The sequence below is a fragment of the Saccostrea cucullata genome, unplaced genomic scaffold, assembly GCF_032062105.1.
Source record: "Saccostrea cucullata isolate Sc308-1 unplaced genomic scaffold, CSIRO_AGI_Scuc_v1 ctg38, whole genome shotgun sequence".
Taxonomy (NCBI): domain Eukaryota; kingdom Metazoa; phylum Mollusca; class Bivalvia; order Ostreida; family Ostreidae; genus Saccostrea; species Saccostrea cuccullata.
Genome location: NW_026937075.1, coordinates 426,795 through 447,080, shown reverse-complemented (window position 1 = coordinate 447,080; position 20,286 = coordinate 426,795). Strand labels below are relative to the sequence as shown.

Here is a 20,286-nt window from a genome sequence, read left to right as displayed (position 1 = left end):
CAGCTGATTTAAGAAACTAATGTACAAATGTTTAGCAAATTTTGCGAAGCCCGGAGAGCTTCAACATGCCAGGATGGAAGGCAGGGGACACTGCGGAGAAATCACCATCAGTGCATTATGCAAACTGGAAGGAGAACATTTTGTTAAAGAAACAAATGCATGTTCTGGAGAGAAGCGAGAAGAATGTGATTCACAGAATCAAGATAGACCAGAAAGTGTTGTTTAAAAGATTCCAGGATAAACTCTACAGATCTAAGCTATGCGAGGCTCGTCTGCACGGAAACAAGGAAACCGAGAGGGTACTGCGCGCCAAGCATCATCATGGACTAAACACTGATTTTGGAAGCGCCGAAAAAGATTACGAATTCCTCACAAAGCTTCAAAATAATAGAAAAAGGACGGATAAAAAACAAAACAAGCAAAAGAAACCACCAGCAATAAAGGTTACAACGTCAAAGGTTGAGAATAATGGTCTTATCGATGACGTATTTGTGGAGGACAAAGGTCCTCGGCGCAGGAGCAACTCCATCACAGAAGGTATGGCGTCAAGGTCCACTGGCATGACATCAGGGTCACTTCTTCAACCAAAACCTTCAGAACGACCATCAACCACGGGAAGTAACCCATTACCGCGACAGATTGAAGTCGGCGTTAAAACCCTGTCTATTACAAAACCCATTCTTATGAATATTTCTACAAAAGGGAAGAGTCCAGAAAATAAACTTATGCATGCGACTTTGGATAAATTACCGAAAAACAAGACACGACCACATACTTGCAAACCTTCACTGTTGCTACAGGTAACGCAAGAGGCAACCGCAAAACAGCGGGTATCTGAAACCGAAAATCACAGGAAGAAATCGTCAAGCTTCTTTGAAGATGAGAAGAAAATAGACATTGTAGACCTTCAATTAAAAGCTATCAAGTCTCTTAATTACGATGACAAAATTAAAGAGTTTGTAGACTCTCTAAACGAGTTCGTTGTCGATGATATTGAAGATCGGGATTACTACACTCTAAGGCTTCGGGCAGCCATGAAAGAAATGTATGAAAATAGATACGACCCTGTACCCGGAACACCGGAGGACGAATATAACCGGCACGTAGGGAACTTAGAACTCAAAAGTTTGACTTTCAAAAAGATCAACCTCGATTTCAGTTCACGTGATCTCGTGACAACAGCAGACAACTTCCGTCCTGACCTTCAGCCAGTCATTTTGTCTTCCGATGATTCTAGTGACGATGATGATGACGAATGAAAATACATGTAGTTTCTCGTCTGGTGATCAAAAATATCGGCATAAACTGAAAGAAAATGTTCTTTAGATAGAGAACAAAACTAGAAAAATTATTTTGGAATTTAATTGAACTAAAAATGAAATAAAGTCTGTGAAATAACAATCATTTATTTACTTGATGTGGCTATATGTTACTAAGTATGAGGTTAATGTTCAGTATGAAAATGGACAAATCTAAAATGATTAAATTCATCAACATTGAACTGCTTTTTATTTTACACCAATCAACTAGAATTACACTGTAATGCTGTTCCTTCCACCTTTGGTGCTACAGAAATCAAATTTTTTTCATCAAGCACAGTAATTACATTTTCATACAGTCAACCATTGTTTTAAGTATAATAGTGTGAAATACATTGTTAATTTTACCATATTACATAAATAATAAATATCAAAAAATGCCAACAAAAAGAATTCACAATAAACATACACATTTTAATTTATACCTTTAAAATTCCATTAAAATATCTTTCTCAACAGGTGTAAATATAAAAATGCATCTAAAAATATCACAGAAACACTGGAAAGCATATACATGTACAACCTTAAACTACATAAAGAAAGGCACAGGAATGGTTCAAATGCTAGTTTAATATTGTTCAAAGATACAGAAAAATGGGTTGGAAAAAAAACCCATTGAAATCATCTTACACTTGTTATAAAAGTCACTTCATAACATTTCTTCTGATTTAATAATACAAACTCCATGTATAGTGTTGCTGTCGGAACATATACACAAATATTTATACACAATACTAAAGGCACACTGCATAAAAAATTAAATATGGGCCTACTAAAATAAAATTTTAATTTCATAAATTGCATAGATCATTTTTTTTTATCTTTAATTTCTCAATGGTGAAATATTTCAGAGACTTCGTACAGCAATGCTACTGACTAGATTCACTATACAAAGGTGGAGGTGGATGAACTAATCTAACCTTGACCTTTAAGGTCAAATACAGTTACTGAGTAAAACATGCTTATAGCAAACACTCCTACAATTGATGCTTACAATGACATGATTTCATATATATTTTTTTTAATTTATTGTGAAGCTGACTGAAATAGCAAATTATATTCATGATGAAGCAAGATGTCCATCCATAAAATCTCATTATAAGCAGGTTTTACTGTATTTTCTAGTTCCTGCACAACTTTCTGGAGAACTTTATATCAATGTACTTGTATTAAAAATATGAAAGAATATTATATAAGGAATCTACACAATAAGAATTGCTCAAAATCAGATTATGATGTGTCATCTTTACTACTCATAAATCTGGTGTGCACTGAAGATTAGGTCAAGAGAAAAGAAAATGTGGGTAAAACTAGGAACTAACATACACTTATATATTGTCATTCGATTTAGAATCTTATGACTTAACTTAATAACTTTCATCTTTCAGCTCAAAACATATTACTTAAATGTGAGGTATGAACTGGGCAAAAGAGGAATTTCAAATACAATCACTTACTGTAAATCACTTTTTATTCGCGAGAACCTTATTTTCACGTAATTATGTGAGACAGTGTGCTCGCGAACATTAAATTCTCGCCTATAATAGTATTCCTTAAGATTATATAGAGCAGTAACCACAATTCGTGAAAATTTTGTTTCGCTAATCAAGAGTCAATGACTATCTCGTGAAAATAAGGGGTCGCGAAAATTTAGTGATCTACAGTAGTCCAGAAAGACCTGACATAATGCCCTTTAGAGGGATATTTACTCCTGGTTTTAGTTGAAAGTAACAACTAAAGTAACAAGTCAAGTAATTCATCTAAATCTAATACATGTAGCGGGTACATCTACCAAAAAGTTCTCTTTAAAATGTACAAAATTGAAATGTATTTAACTTTGTTCAGACATCTCTACCCATTATCATAATGACACTCTTTGAGTCAAATGTGAATGAGAGTGAGCAAATAAGAGAGAAAATATACCCAGTGAGTTATACAAATGCACCACACTCAAAGTTACACAGAAATGGCTCATATGACTAAATCAAAGTACTGTAAACCGACTTTTAATTGTGATAACTTTATTTTGTGATTTTCGGGGGGTAAACTTGTTTGCGACAATTAATTTTCAGAATAAAGCCTTTTGTTGGATCCATTGTCGATAGAGAAAGAGACTCTAGGAACCGGTTCATGGCAAGAAATATTCGCAATGACGAGGGTCTCGTGAACCACGCAAAAATTTCTTGCACAGGAATAAAAGTTGGTTTACAGCATTTTAATGCTTTGTGATCTCGGGGAAAGGCCTTGCTTTGAGGAGACCCTCCAGGGTTTTGGGGATTGAAGGATCGCTTATGAATTCCTCTGTCACTGGGCGTCCATTCTTTTGAGCAGCTACAACCCAATCTGTCAGTGGGTCCATAGGGGTTACTATATTTATAACTCGTCTGTAAAAGAAAAACTTTCTCTTGTCAATTTTCTATAATTAGATTCATTGCAATGAAGAAACACTAGTACAGTTGAACCTCTAAAATGTTACCATAGCCATCCATGCAATTTATTTTTTTCTTATAATACAATTTTTTCTCCACATGATATCTCAAGAAGCCTTTGAGCTTTAGTGATGAAATTTTACACAACTTCTTATAGCTTAAAAAAGACCTCTATTGAGCACGAGGTCAAAATTACATTTTCTTGATGAATGACTAGTTTGAAGTTTTGGAAAAGGCTATTCCTAATTAACTACCAGCCCAATATAATTAAAATTGCTAAATGTTGCATCTTTGGATGTACACTTCTGGATTATCAGTTTAATGTGGAACTTAACTTTGACTTTTTATTTCATGAAAAAGAGTTTCTCTCTATGCCACTAAATAAAATACATACTATAAAGTAAAATTTTCCTCAGTGGTCTACAGACCTACCAAACATTATAAAAATTCTAATAATCAAAAAGGGGAATAATCCCTATTCTGAAAAATCATCTGAACATATCTTACCCCGAGTTTGCTGGAATGAAATCTGCTGTTTTCATTTTTTGTCTCAAGGACACAAGGTATGCACTTTGACCATAATACCTCGTATAACCATACCCTCCACGAGTCTCATTAATAAACACACATATTTCTCCATAAAACATGAACATCACGCAATAGACACCATCCTCAACCTGAAAGAAAACCATTACCACTAATGAGAGATGTAGTGTAATTATCTGAACTCAGTTCAATTTATCACATAATATTTCGAATCCTGATTCACTCTTTAGCTGCTGTATAATGAAACCCAAATAAAACAAGAGGCCCAAGGGCCTTGAATCGCTCTTCTGATAAATTATATAATCTATCCTATGACCCAAGATGCATCAACTGACAAAGTTTGATGATTCTTAGCCAGTTAGGGCTGAAGATATTTAGATGTAACTCTAAAATACTATAAGTAGGTCATGGTGACCTACTTTTTGATTGAAATTTTCTGAGGACACAAGATGCATTAATGGACAAAGATTGATGATTCTAAGTCAATAAGTACTTGAGATATTCAAAAGTGGGTCAAAGTGACCTACTTATTGGTCAACATTCTTCGAAAACCCAAGGTGCATAAACTGACAAAGTTTGACAATTCTAAGTCAATAAGTACCCTAGAATACTTAAATATAGCCATAAATGTCACAAGTAGGTCACTGTAACCTATATTTTGATCATCATTCTCCGAGAACCCAAGATGCAACAAATAATAACGTTTGATGATTTTAAACCAATAAGTACCCAAAATACCTAAATATAGCCATAAAATGACAAAAGTAGGTCACTGTGACCTACTTTTTGGTCGACATTCTCTGAAAACCCAAGATGCATCTACTGACAAAGTTTGATGATTCTAAGCCAATCAGTACCTGAAATATTCAAAAGTGGGTCATTGTGACCTACTTTTTGGTCAACATGCTCCGAAAACCTTAGATGCATCAAATATGACAAAATTTGATGATTCTAAACAAATTAGTACCTGAGATACATAAAACTATCCATAAATTGTCAAAAATAGGTCACTGTGACCTTCTTTTTGGTCGAAATGCTCCGAAAACCCAAGACGCATTGAATGAAAAAGCTTGATGATTCTTAGCCAATAAGTACCTGAGATACTAAAATATAGCCATAAAATGTCAAAAGTAGGTCACTGTGACCTACTTTTTGGTCGTTAATTTTCGAAAACCCAAGATGCGTCAACTGACAAATTTTAATGATTCTAAGCCAATTAGTACCCGAGATACTTAAATCTAACCATGAAATGTCGAAAGTAGGTCACAGTGACCTACTTTGTGGTCGAAATTTTTTGAAGACTAAAGATGCATCGACTGACAAAATTTGATGATCATAGGTCTAATAGTATTCAAAATATGCCTTTTAAAACAATTTGAAAACAAATGCTTGCAAAGTTAAAAAAGTAGGTCACAGTGACCTACTTTTTGATAAATATGTTTGAAGGCCTCTAGATGCATCAACTTACAAGATTTGGTGATTCTAAACCTATCGGTGTCTGAAATAATGGGATTAAATGTTTTAGAAAAGATTAGCCATAAAATTCAAAAAGTAGGTCACGATGACCTACTTTTAAATTGATGTTGTTTGTGGACCCAAGATGCACCAACTGACAAAGTTTTATGATCATAAGCCTTAAAGTGTCCAAAACATGCCTCCAAATCAATTTGAAAACAAAAGCCCGTAAAATTTAAAAAGTAGGTCATCGTGACCTATTTTTGTATCAACATGATGTCAAATCCTGAGATGCATCAACTTACAAGATTTGATGATCCTAGTCTTTATAGTAAGCAAAATGTCAAAGTCTTTAATAAGTGTAAATTTTGGTCAACTTTGAAGTGACCTTGAGACCATGCCCTTTGCCCCAGGGTCATGCCTTGAACAATTTTTAATCTTCAACATATCCTGACCCTTGTATGTAAGTTTGGTGAAAATCTGCCTGGTGGTTCTGGAGAAGAAGATTTTTTAGCAACCAGTACTTTGGTTTTATTTTCGTGATTATCTCCCCTTCTTTTAGGGTCCCACCCCTAATTTTAGTATAAATGGTAGCCCTTGGGCCAAGGATACCCTGTGACAAATTTGACAATAATTGGCCAAGGGGTTCTTGAGTTATGGCCCATATTCTAAAACGTTAACGCACACTGCACGACGCACACCGCACAAATGGCCATAGCATTAGCTCTTGGAGCCTTTGGCTCGGAAGAGCTAATAATGAACCAAGGGTCCATAATATTTTATCCTGCCTCTGATAAAAATCTTGAAATTTCATTGATCGAGAAGAATACTGCAGGAAACGATGTTATGCTGTCTACCAACCTCATATTACTAATGTCCCCCCTCCACGTGACCAACCTACCACACATCAATATTGAACATGCCGAATAGCTGACGTCATATACTGTAGATCACTATATTTTCGCGACACCTTATTTTCGCGAGAAAGTCATTGACTCTTTATTAGCGAGACATAATTTTCACTTATTGTTGTTTTTCCTCTATATAATCGTAAGGAATACTTTTAAATACGAGAATGAAATGTTCGCGAGCTTCTTGACTCACATAATTACGCGAAAATTAAGTTCTCGCGAATAAAATGTGATTTACAGTAATATACAATTATGGACTTCAGTGTAGGTCGATATGTGGTTATAAGGACTCATGGCAATTGATATTGAACGAAGACACAGAAAGTGATAGCAACCGAGCCTGCGAGGTCGCTATCATTTTCTGTGTCTGAGGTCAATATCAATTGCCATGAGTCCTTATAACCACATATTGACCGTTCACTGAAGTTGATAATAGTTATATTACATAATCACTAAAAGTGAATGCACCGACACAGTCCTAACACAACGGACTTGGCTGTCATTACGTCACAATGGTTAAATTCACGTTTCTTTTATTATGACGTCACGTTCTACGTAACTTCAGTGCAACCGAATGGCGTGCCGTGTGATATCATTTTCCGCGGACGCGCTTTCACATGGCTATCGCAAAAGGAGGAATGTCATGTGACGTCCTTTCAGCCAATGAAAACTACGAAAATAATCCACTTATATAATATACATTAAATGACGTCACAATGTACAGCTGTAAACAATTGTTACGGAACTGTTAGCTAACTCAGAAAAAGTGTGAACTATATTAAGAAATCTTCGACAGGATAAATTCGTTATGAAGACACTTAGAGGGGTTACACAAAAAATACATATTGGGCTCCGCTTACGCCTCGCCCAGTATGCATTTTTCCAAGGACCCCACATACATTGTATTACTCCTCTAAGTGTCTACATAACTATTACATGATGTAATATCTATAGTATACTGAATGGTTGCAATAACCATTTTATATAGCAAACTTTTGACTGTCACAGTAGGAATGAAGAAAACATGTAGCAATAAGTCTTGAGACACAGATGACCTAAACAAAAATCGCTTTAAGTCTATAAAACCACTGAAATCTTACCGTACTTAGTCGAACATCACTTTGTAATTTCTCTGTGTCATATTTTTCTTCGACCCTGCACTGTTTGGCTAGAGTAATAAAAGCATCAGCAGGGGCATATCTGAGCTCAGGAAAACTTTTAGGATTGACTTCACATTCATCCATAAATAATAGCTGGACAGAGCTGTGTATGCTCAGTGTGTAGTTAACATAGTCGCCATCAGTGTACTCATCACCACCTGTTAATTAAGGTGTTTAATAAACAACCATCAAACCAGTCAAAATATGTACAACAAAAGAGTGTTTAGAAGTTGAAAAACATGAGTAGAGTATCATTTGAGGAGCAGAGCAAACATATACTGTAGAAGTACTTTTTACCGCAAGGTATAAATTTACACTACGTATGTGGTCACAAATTTTCCATGGAAATTTGTTCAAGCGTACTTAAAATAAATGTAAGACATATAGTGACAGTCTAAGAAATTTGCATAATTTCCTACATGCAGATTAAACAGAAATTGAGATTCCACAAAATTATGGAAAAACAGTATTTGAAAAAGTGAAAACATTTTTTAAACAGCATTTTAATAAGATTGCAACTCCCCTATAAATGTTTTTCTCTCATCACTTTAGAATGTTACACATAATAATACAAATTTTTGTCTTCTTGGAAGAAATACTAGTTTGAGTGCATAAAGAGAAATCATTTTATTATACTAGTTTTGAATTTAAGAAAAGTTTGGTTCACTAAAACTTTTGATGTTATGTTACCTGTACTTAATTGATCCTTAACAAATGCATTAAACCATTAACTTAGTAATTACTGCTTTTGACAGCATTTTGATAGGATTTTTTTTTTTCAGAATAGAATGCTCAAAACAAGTTGAGAAAGTAAGTGCAATTAAGAGAGAAAAAGAAGAAAAATTAAGACATTAAAAAACATGCAATGTACTTCATACCTTTCTGCATAAATGATTGAATAATGCCCCATTGCCTTTCAGAAGTAGTGATTCAAATTTATACGTTTACAACAAAATTAGTTAAAAAAATTACAATAGATAATCAGCTTATTTAGTTATTTCATAATAGTTTTAACCTTGTCTTAATTTTCCAAAAGAAAAGCATGCGACAGTATAGCTTCCTGGGGCTAGATCCACCTCACACGTGGTGAGACCGCGAGCTCGCCTCTCACTGTATTCCATCACGCGACTAAATAGTGGGGCCTGTTTAAAGGGAAGTCCTGATCCATCCACATGGTTCTGTAGTACCATGATCAGCAAATCTACAAACTCTTCTACCTGTATCCCAGATCCTCTAGAAGAGATTAAATAATGACTTTAACTGCAGAGAGCACCATTAATAGTATACTATCAAGTTTCTCTTTGACCCAATTTATTTCAATTATATATTTATATATACTTTCTAGTAATGTTTAATTTGATGAAGGAAACTGTATTGGGTGAAATACATTTTTTTTTGCAATTTTCTCAATCCAATAAAATTGTGATTTTTTTTTTTAGAAAGAATTGGAAAAATATGTGCTAAAATGTCAACTTGTCAAGTTATGTTAAAATGTCATTAAATGACACTGAAGAGATAAATAATGTTTGAATGAATATAGCGTCCTGGATTGGAAAAATAAACAAAATTAAAACATCTGCCATTATAAATCCTTCTGCAGTACCTCATGCTTTTCTGGAAGAGAGAGAGCTTTAGTTTGGTATCCATGGTCAGTCTGAAGCTGTAATACTTCCAGTCATCACTGAGTTCTGGGAGGAACACGCCCTTAAATCTGGACTCGAACCACCCAGCCTCTGTCTTACACACAGACAGGGAATTAAAGCACCTGGAACTTCAAATGATAAAAAACAACTTACACACGGATAGTTTCTGACATTCAAACTGAGCTAAACACTTATTTAAGAAAATAAGTTTAAGGTCAAAGGTAAAAAGAAAATGCAGATGTACTTGAATATAGTTCTCAACAGTGCATATCAGCATGCCAAGTTTTATATCTTGAAAAGTTTCATTGAAAGTGAACTAAAAGCAAAGTGTGATGGAAGGACAGACAGAAGATGGACATGATAAATACGGTATAATTAAAGCAACAAAATTAATATTTCAAAGTGAAAAAATATTGTGTCTTACTTCATAAATTCTTCTTCAAATAAAATCCAGAATTCTCCTTTCTTGAGATTGCGGAGGAGCTTCTTTTTATCTTTCTGTAAAGAAGAGTTCCGTAGACAACCTGTGATACAGTGATGATGGTCAGGGGAGGTCCACAGCTTCATCAGTCTGTGTGAAAAAGGGACTTTTAATACAGGTATACACTATACAGTCATATCTAATTTATATTCCATGAATATATTTTATAAAAATAGTACATGTAATTTATTAATAAAGATAGTTTCTTGAATTTAATGTAATTAGTGAATGAATTGTTTCTCAAGTTTACTGTAATATTATTCACTTTTATAGCAAAATGCATTCACTAAAGGCACTTGACATATATATTCAGCATACATGTATATAATACTCCACGTGTCTGTAAAAATACATTTATCTTTTTAACACATAAAGAATTTCATCTAATTATGCTAATTTATTCATGCTAAATGCATTTTAATGGCTTTGTGTGGAGATACAAAATAAATATATTTATAAAAGTTATGGTAAAACACGTGTGTTTGTTTTGTATGCAGATTAAGTCCATCGATAAAGGAGATCGATTGGTTGTTTATTTGTTTACGGGTGAATAGGTTAAAATCTGTGCTACAGTGATAAAGTCACGTAAAAGGTAGAAATTGATTTTGTTATTGTTCGCTGCTACATTGCAAAAAGATTATGTATCGCTTAATCTACAAATCAGATTTATATTTAATATAGCACTTAGCTTCATGTAGAAACAGTTGCTGATTATCCACAACACAAATAGAGCAGGTTCTGCATTTTACACGTTTGGATTCCATGTGGGGAAAAATTGGCACATTTGAAGGTGCAGCTATAAACTGGTAATTTCTTATTTGCGACTTTCTCAAAGAAAGAATGAAAGTATAAAAATAACATTAGAATTTAAAAACACTGTTTATATTATTAATGACACGGTACAACGGGACCACAAGCTCACTCTGTGTCTTTCACATTAAGGCAACAAAATTTTATTCTGTTAATCGTAATTCCTGAAAGCTTGAGTGATTAAAACGTTTGCCAACGTCTAATCTTCTGCCAGTTTTGTTTCTTTCATTGTTACTAAGCCTCATAGACCATAGGACTATGTAAGCTTACTTAAAACAACAAACAGCAGACGAGGCACGCGCAGAACAGAGAATCTGGTAAGCATTTGGACACAGATTAATGTCCGTTTTTCAGCTTGAATTTAGCTTTGTAAAAAAAAAAAAAAAAAGAAAAGAAAAAATAATAAATATATATACATGTGTTACTTGAGAATGAGTATAATTCTAGTAAAGTCACGGTAGTAATTAATGCACGTACGTACCTGGTACATGTATATATAATTTTATATCCATATGATGGCTTGGTATTTGGTAGCAATTATGAACAAAGTTCCACTGTTTCTAACAGGGGTTCAAAATTCCCCAAGCCCGACGTCCCGGACTAACAAATTCCTGATCCGGACTCGGCATTTAGAATTCACCAAAGTCCTGGGACTTGGCTATGTTTCTTGTTTATCTTTTTTTTAAGTTAAGATCATAAAGCTAAAAATAAAGCAAGTTCTCAAATGTATTAAGTAAAAATGTGGGTTTGGCATCACTTTGAGAATTCTGCGACATTTTTATAATTTTCAATTATTCAAGGCCTGGTTTGAAATAAGTAATAATTGGATTACCTTGAAGTCTTGATATCTAAGGGTGGGGTCATATACATTTTGATAATTTTATGTCAATGCTTTCTTTATCGTCGAAGTCTGTTGCACTCGCGCATGCGACTCATCCTATATAAAGTGTTTTTGAAATTTATTTATAAATAATTTATGTTCGTTTGAACTGGTGAATTTAGAACATAAATATATTTATAAAAGTTATGGTAAAACACGTGTGTTTGTTTTGTATGCAGATTAAGGCCATCGATAAAGGAGATCGATTGGTTGTTTATTTGTTTACGGGTGAATAGGTTGAATCCGTGCTACTCATGATTCAGTCACGTATAAGGTAGATTTTCAGGTGTTTTAAGTTATTTGAAGTTCGCTGCTACATTGCAACAGACTTATCCCCCGCCCCACCCACCCCTTCCAGTATGATCGATATACTGAACATGTTAAAATGTTCGTTTTAATGTTGACTGTCGCTTTATTTGTTTCTTTTTCTTTTGTAGAATGATTTGGATTTCAGAAGTTAAACTAAAGACTGTGCTTTGTATACTGTATACACTTCATTAAAGTCTGTTGCACTCGCGCATGCGAGCTCATCCTATATAAAGTGTTTTTGAGTTTTATTTATAAATAATTCATGTTCGTTTGAACTGGTGAATTTAGAACATAAATCACCTATTCATCTTTAACATAATTTCAATTTTTACAGAAGAATAAAAGAAAATTTTTGTCCTCAAATACCTTTTGCCATCTGCTGTCTCTTCTATGTCCAAGATAGGATAACAGTGGGCTTCTACAAGTTCCTCATGAGCAAGTTTTGGGAAGGTGCTGACTCCAAGTAAGTACCTTAAAACATGTATTTGAAATGAAACATAGAGACTTGTCAGTTAATTGGTAAAAGGAAAAGGCCATTTTATGCAAAAAGTGAATCTAGTTTGTGTGCATAGAGTATGCTAGGAAATGCTACCTTGATGCTCTCCAGTTCTTTAGATCCTCCCAAAGCTTATCTGGATCTATCTTCAGTTTCTTGTCATCTTTTTTCTGAATATCCTCTCCTTCAAAATATAAATTATGACAATTAACTATAAGAATTTCTTTCTTTTCATAACCAAGCAAACAGGTATACAATACGTTTATTTTCAAAAATTGCATCGATATGGATGGTTTTGATGCCTACACAGTAAAGATCATGAAATTCAATCATGTATTTTTTTTACTCATAAATACTTTTAACCAAATCATTTATTGTTGCTATGCATGACAAAAGAAGTTAGTAATAGACAGTCCGAGTGACTCATGGCTCTAGCTGACATACACTGTATGAAGTAAAATGGACTATAGTACTGCAATGACTGAATGAGCAAAACAAACCTCCAAGGTCAATGTGTTTACAAGGTTCCCCAGTCAACAGGGCCAGTGACTCCACTACCAGACCAGAATATAAAGCCCTGTATCCTCCGTGAAGCTTGGCTGCCGCCTTTTCCAGCAGCATCACCCACAATTGTTTATTATGAGGCTGGAAACAAGAAACAACAACATAACTTGAAAACCTTTACATATTCATGTACTAGTTGCATTTTTCCAAATACCTGTACATGTAAATGCAGCACCAAAAATTTAACACTAATGACTTACTTCAGTCCTTGCAAAATTATTAGAATTTCAATAAGTATTATAATTTATGATATATAGTAACATTTGATACTACAAACAGTTTAGATTTACAGTAGTCAATATGCTACATAAACATACTCTTGCATATTTGAGATTTCCATGTTTATCACAGGGGAATCGGTCGTCCACAATGACTGTTTTCCAGTTGCCGTCCTTGCAGAGTCGGACCTGGTATAAGCCTTCTGCACAGTAGCTCTCTGTGATCAGAATTTCTCTCAGAAGCTCCTCCCTCTGGGCCAGCAAACTGACTGAACACAAGAACCTACAAAGTAGAGCATTAATTATTATGAAGCCAAAGCAGGACTTCTCTTTGGTGATTCAAAACTGATCTCTTTAGAATGATAATTTTGTTCCCAGAATTGATCCAAAAACATTTTCTTTTTCAATGCCTGGAGGCCTCAGATACTGTGAAATTTTCAAGGATTTTGAGGCATGGAAAGACCCACAAATTCATGACCACTGCAAAATGTAAAATTTCTCCAACCACGAAATCAAATCCACACAAACCAATATTTTTTCCTCAAACCTTGAAAATTTGACCCCAAGACAATATGTGATTTTACAGTATACTTTGAAAAATAAGCTAACATCAATGATGAAGAGGCTTGATATAATAAATGATTTTCCTACCAGCAGTTTTCTGCTGATCCCTGTATGGCATCATCAGGGCTGGGGTTCCTGAACACAGTCCAGGGTTCTCTCCCTTTACAACTTTTGTCTTTAATGTTCCCTATTCTCTCCCAGTGCTCTCCATCTCTGTTTGGAACACTAGGATCTGGAAAACTCTCATCTTTATACCTTGTTTTGTTCTGTGAAAAAAAAAACTTTAAACAATAAACATCATCTATACGAGGGTTGTCCAAAAAGTTTGTGGACAATGATGTTTTTGTGAAAATAAATAGATCTATGTAAATCTGCTGTATATCAAAATATTTCTTATGAAAAAACAAGTCAGAATGAATTAATTTTTTTTGATGGAACATAATATTTTTGTAAAATATACATCTATATGAGTTGAAATATCTTTTACCCAAGGTTAAAATGACATAAACTGTGATATAAAGTGTTCGGATTAACATGATTATTTTCTATATAAAACAAGTAAAAAATTAATAAAAATTTTATGTAACACAAATACAGAGGCTATAATACTTTTATGATAACTTAAGTCTCGCTTACTATATAGACAGTGCAAATTCTTAACAAAAACCCTAACAAATATGTGCCAAAACTCAACAGAAAAAGCGACGTTGGCCATCCGCACAATTATTTATTTTAAGGAAGGTTTTTAAGTTTTGTGTGATTTATTGGTATGTGAATCACACAGACTTGTCATGTAGGCATATTTCATGAAGCGCGCTAGCGCTTCATGAAAAATATGCCTACCTGCAAGTATGTGTGATTCGCACACCAATAATTCACACTAAACTTAAAAACATTCCTTATATTTACATTTTACATGTTTGGAAGCATCTGAAATATACTCAATATTTGAATTTTTCGCTGCCCTATATCGTTGTATTTTTACTAACGTCGCTGCATCCTCATTGTGATATCATGTTAACGCACATTTCTCTGTGAATATTTCTATACAGGAAAATGGTATTCAAATCAATTTCACTGTTGGCTTAGTAGAGAAACACAGCGAATGAAAATATTGAAATATATTTATTGTATCGATTTGAGATTGGTATATACGATTTTTCAACAGAGTGCACAAATTCGAAGACACTCCAAGAATTTAAAAACATATGTAATTTACTGAAAATGGAGATTTCTATTCATGACGTTGTTATAAATCTAGTGCAGCGTCGGACTGGGCTGTGCAGTTTGTGTATACAAACTGTTTATATAGATGACACCCGTAAGTTTTTGTGCATTGTTTTGAATTTTAAAAATTAAATAAATTATAATCTATACTTAAAGATTATTGCTAGCGCTTGGAAGTGCATTGTGCTTAAAAAAGAAAAGTAGTGTGTGTCCATAAACATGTGTTAAGTCAAAATCCAAATGTTTGAAGTTATAATGAATTATATAGGTTAATGTCAGACTGGTCTGTGCGCATTATCTGCAATCTTTAAAGACCCTGATTTTTACAAAAATATTAAGTTTCATCAATAAAAATTAAATCATTCTGACATGGTTTTTTATGAGAAATGTTTTGATATACTACAGATGCATATAAAACCATATATTTTAAGGAAAATGTCATTATCCACGAACTTTTTGGACAACCCTTGTAGGTATCTCTAAATTTCACATCTCTTGGTTTCATCCTTTTAATTTCTGTAGAAAATATAAATGGACCTTTAAAATTCAAAATATTTCTTATATTTGTTTGCATTAATTATTCTAACAGTTATCTTAATTAAATTGAAATGAACAGAAAATATACATGTATATGAGTTGAAATATCTTTTACTTTAAATATAAGTACTTAATTAAAATCTTACATTTCTGCAATAATCTGTAATATTTATAAAGATTTGTTGAGCAATTTGTTTCTGTCTATCTCTCTCCTTATCCACACGAATGCTGCGTCCTGCCTTCAGCCTGCTTCTATTTAACTGTTTCCTTTTCTTTCTGTTTTTAATGTCCCCTTCATCAATAGATTCTTTCTTTCTTTGTTTGCACATTTGGCAGTCTAACTTTAAGTTTCCACCTTTGTGGCAGATCTTACAGGTCCATCCACCACTTGACTTTTGTTTGTCACTGCCCAGATCCTGGGAGTCAGAATTTGCTCCATTAAAGTGATCAACAGCAGAAGAACTTGTTTGTACAGACTCCCTAACTACAGCTTCTGCTGAGTCAGATTGTCTATTTATGATTGATTTTATTCCAGTTCCAATATCTTCCTCTTCTTTCTTTTTGTCATACTTATTAATAATGGGTTTGTATTCCTTTTTGATCTCTGAACTGTCCTCCACTACCTTATCTTTGTCTTTATTAAACCTCCTGTTACAGGTCTCACATTTCTCCCCTGCTTCTATCCTCCGCTCACACCTATAACATTCCCAACTTGAAGTAGGCAATCCTGAAATATTTACTTTCATATACTCAATTGTAGAATTGATAAAAAAAAAAAAATATGATTGTGCAAGAAGTATATACTTTTTATACAAAAAATTGTATTTAAATGTTGCCTTTAGAAACTCTTTCTTAATTAAGATATATAAAATAATAAACTTTACAAAATACATACATCGTACCTACTATCATTCTCAATTATTCACACTCATTATCACAGCAAAATGTGCCACCTACGTATAATGTACATTACACGTATGTGTAACATGTTATGTGCAACCAAACGTTGCATGTATATGGCACAATTAGCTGTGATAGGGGAGGATTTAAAAATACTTTAATTCATTATCTTTGATAATTCTAAAGATTGCTAATTGATTGCTTGTGAATATCTGTTATTTAATTTCTGCTACGAGTACGTATATAAAGGTCCCTCATATTCAATATCAGTGAGAAAGTTAAGGATTCATGGTGAATTAACTGTAAAAAAATAAGGAAGAAAAATACATTTGAATCAACAATTTAACTTACCCTTTTTATGAAAAAATTTCTTTAGCATGTTTGATATTAATCTGTATTTAGGGACTGACAACTGCTAGCTCACAAGACATCTTCTATTCCTTGTCATGTACTAAAAACAAAAAAAAAGAAATCTATAAAGTTTGTAGCATTTTAGTTGCAAAAACAAGATGTATTTGTGAATCATTAATTGGTGCCTATATATGATTTTTTCTTTGCCTAATGATAATTGACAGCTTTCATATCATATCCAAACAAATGAAGTTACATCTGATGATTAATATGTTGACCATGACCCAAGGATATTTAAAATTTGCTTCAGATCCTACGCCATATACACTTGCGTAAAAGATTTTCTTACAGCAGATGTACCTGGTGCTTTCAACAATCTGTTTATTTTGATTGTGTAACCCAGCCCACATTGTTTCAATGATTACACCTGTAAAAGCCCTTGCACTTAGTTAGCCACTTACCATTCAAAAGTAATGACTATAAGGTTACGTTTTTAAAAAGAAGGTCAAACATTAAGGTCAAAGGGTCAAAATTTTGTTGGTACTTAAGGAAAGGTATTTATATTCAACATTAGGATAATTTTTAGGGAGTTATATGTTTAAATAATAACTGATTAAAATTTATTGGTATGATTCTAGTGAAGTGACGAAAAATACAATTAATTCCTAACCTTTTCTTGGTAAATGGTTTTTTAAAATAGTAAATTTCTAGAAAAATCATAGGCAAGCAACAATAAATTTGCACCGGTATTAATTTCTAACATAACAGACAACATTTAGATAACATAATAGCCCTCTCCCTCGGATTACAGCATATACATGTACTAGACTAAGGACGCCTTATTCAAGATGGATAGTAGAAGTGGTAACCAAACTCACTGTAGGATGCCTTATTGAAGACAATCAGTATAGCTGTTTGAAAATTCCAGAATCATTACAAGACAATTAAGGAAAAATTGTAATAGGTTTTAGCATTTGATAAAAATAGTAAGATATTGTCTTAATTATAATAAGTTGTACTAAACTACTGTCTATGGTTATTTGAGCTTGAGACTAGTTAATAATTCAACAGGAGTATTCTCCTCCTGAGATGGAACCACTACAAGAATTGTCAAGCAAAGAATTCATAAGACAGTGGAAGGCCAATAACCTTATAGATTTTTTTAAAAAATGGTAGGGAGCTTGTTAGACTAACGTGTACGAACGGAGGAAATTCGGGTTGAAAAACATTGTTCCAAGAAATTTTTATCTCACCGCATGAAAAAATTCCAAACTCCCAGTAATCCTTTGCGGTACATAGCAACAAGGTGGCTAAAACATAGCAACAACTTACTTGAAAAAATACAAACAAAGGCGAGCGTAGCGAGCGTTGCGAAGCGACGCTCGTCACTGCGAGCTCTTAAAGCAACGCCTGTACAAAGAGAAAATTCGGACTACTGCCCATTCATTTGATAGAATATTTTGATGCCGTAATTTGGACCCACAATGCATCACTTGTTTAAGCTACGTTAAAGCTACGTTCTCGTGAGAATAGTAGAAAAATTAAACATACCCTGATTTAATGGATAAATATTGAAGATAAATAGCAAACAAAACGTTCTTCATTTATTTTCAGCACTGTTCAGGGTTCTTTGGGGGAAATGTAACTTACATACGACGTCATGTGACGTCAGAGTCTAGACGCATCAAATGTCACGTGCAGTTTGACGTACGAGCCTGATTTAAATTCTAACAAAATAAACATAGATCTGCGCTCTCCATAACAGTCGCACCGTCAACATATTTGCAATTTCCATGCCACAAAACCATCATTTGCATCCTAAGTCTACAGGACTTTTTATCTGACGTCATACTTTCGTCACTTTAACGGTTCCGGTATTTCCGATTTTGTCGGAAACTTCCGAGAAGTTTGGAATCTCGATCCCAATGTTTGGGAAGTGATTTCTTTTTATTGTTTTGTTTTCTTTCTTTTTTTCTTGAATGATAGGCAGTTCATGTGTAGCTTTATGATAGTACATAACTGCGCTCGCCCCAACGGTCATACCGTAAAACATATTATCTCCCAAAAATAGACTAAGTATTAAAATCATTAAAATCTTGTACCAACACCTGTGTTGTTTTAGTAGTTCGCATATTTTTACTTACCATGAGCAAACCGAAGAGCAAAGAATAAAGAAAACACCATCAATCATAATCAATTAAACTTGACTGTCTTAATAAACAGCTAAACAGGGCTACTATGGTAAGGTCTAACTTTTGTAATAATAATAGAACTTCAAGATTACTCACTTGAACACAAGTATACACCATAAATGTTCTACATTAGCTTATTATAGGTTGTCAATAAAACGTTTTAAGGTAAAGTTTTCTTCCCTTCACTAATATCTACTTTCGTTTTGGCTTTTGCTCCATTAGGTTGCTTTCGAATTAAGCTCATTGAAGTAAAATGAAATTAGAATGTTGATTCATTGGATGCTAGGCCTATATTTGTAAGTATAAATTGACAAAATGTCAATATTATTGAACATGAGAAAGTCCTTCAAAAAATATGTAAGAGAGAGGCCGAACAAAAAAATGCGAAACTAAGGCATATGACTCAGGTGTAGTCCGGAGCGACCCGGAGCCGGAGCTGAGAGTCCGAGTCTTCATAGCAAAACACCAAGGTGTGTATTGGCATAATAAGTGTTGTTTGCTTTGGAAATTATTTTTTTAAAGAAAAAATGTACTATTTTAGCGGCATGGTGTATTTCAACATTAAATTCTAATGAAAAAAATATAAGGTAATTTAAATTAGGCACTTTTTTATTCATGAAATAGTCTCTAGACTGAATAAGTTTCTAGAAATGAATATTCTCTCTAATTTAGTTTTGAAAAGTAAAACAAACACCCCCTTCACCACAAAACTCTTAAAATTTCCATATATTTTCAACGACCCCGGCAGACAGTTGAGCTGGTTCTAAAAATAGGTATTTCCCTGTGATACCTGGGAATACCCCTTCGGTAAGGCATTGCAATGCAATTAATGAATTAACAACTTACAATACAGGTTAGAACTGACCGTGTCTTCATTGATGAGGATTGTTCTTTACGTGTGAAATGTATTTATAAATCATTAAGCAATAGTTGAAAATAATATTTTTATGCCCTAGCTAGTACTGTCTGTCATTTTGTCTGTTTATCTGTAAAACTTGACAGCTAGTCAATAACTTTTGATTGCATTGGGCTATGGCTTTCTTATTTCACAGGTGTTTTTCTTGTGATGTACAAGACATTTCTTTCATAGGTTAAAACTATAAAATTTGACCTCTTGACATTTGAGTTTGACCTTTAACCTTAGCCATAACTTTGGGGCAGTTGGTGCTAGGTCATAGTTGCCAACTCACCCGATTTTGTCGGGTCACACCCGATTTTTCAACCCGTAACCCGATTATTTTTTATGACCCGGCGGGTCATGCTTATCACCCGATTTTTGCCGAACAACCCGAAA

General features: G+C 33.8%; 2 protein-coding genes across 2 annotated transcripts; one reads left to right on the top strand and one right to left on the bottom strand.

Annotated features, from left to right (window-relative positions):
- The first annotated feature begins 37 nt into the window (after positions 1-37).
- Positions 38-1,365, top strand: LOC134247232 (uncharacterized). Its single transcript, XM_062729582.1, has one exon. It carries the CDS (start codon positions 66-68, stop codon positions 1,257-1,259), a length of 1,194 nt encoding a protein of 397 aa, XP_062585566.1. The 5' UTR covers positions 38-65; the 3' UTR covers positions 1,260-1,365.
- Positions 1,348-19,211, bottom strand: LOC134247230 (calpain-D-like). Its single transcript, XM_062729580.1, has 15 exons — positions 19,089-19,211; positions 16,801-16,900; positions 15,696-16,276; positions 13,873-14,051; positions 13,321-13,504; positions 12,940-13,084; positions 12,536-12,623; positions 12,310-12,414; positions 9,888-10,034; positions 9,424-9,591; positions 8,836-9,053; positions 7,761-7,978; positions 4,256-4,425; positions 2,982-3,703; positions 1,348-2,771 (listed from the first exon to the last, which is right to left on the bottom strand). Exons 2-14 carry the CDS (start codon positions 16,826-16,828, stop codon positions 3,535-3,537), a joined length of 2,400 nt encoding a protein of 799 aa, XP_062585564.1. The 5' UTR covers positions 16,829-16,900; positions 19,089-19,211; the 3' UTR covers positions 1,348-2,771; positions 2,982-3,534.
- Positions 19,212-20,286: the final 1,075 nt, after the last annotated feature.

Coding starts and splice junctions, on each gene's coding strand:
- LOC134247232 (XM_062729582.1), top strand. CDS start 66: ATGCCAGGATGGAAGGCAGGGGACACTGCGGAGAAATCACCATCAGTG.
- LOC134247230 (XM_062729580.1), bottom strand. CDS start 16,828: ATGCTAAAGAAATTTTTTCATAAAAAGG. Junction 10,035..12,309: donor GAGACAGCAGATGGCAAAAG/GTATTTGAGGAC, acceptor TTTTTCACACAG/ACTGATGAAGCTGTGGACCT. Junction 7,979..8,835: donor TTTTGGAAAATTAAGACAAG/GTTAAAACTATT, acceptor CTTAATTAACAG/GTGGTGATGAGTACACTGAT.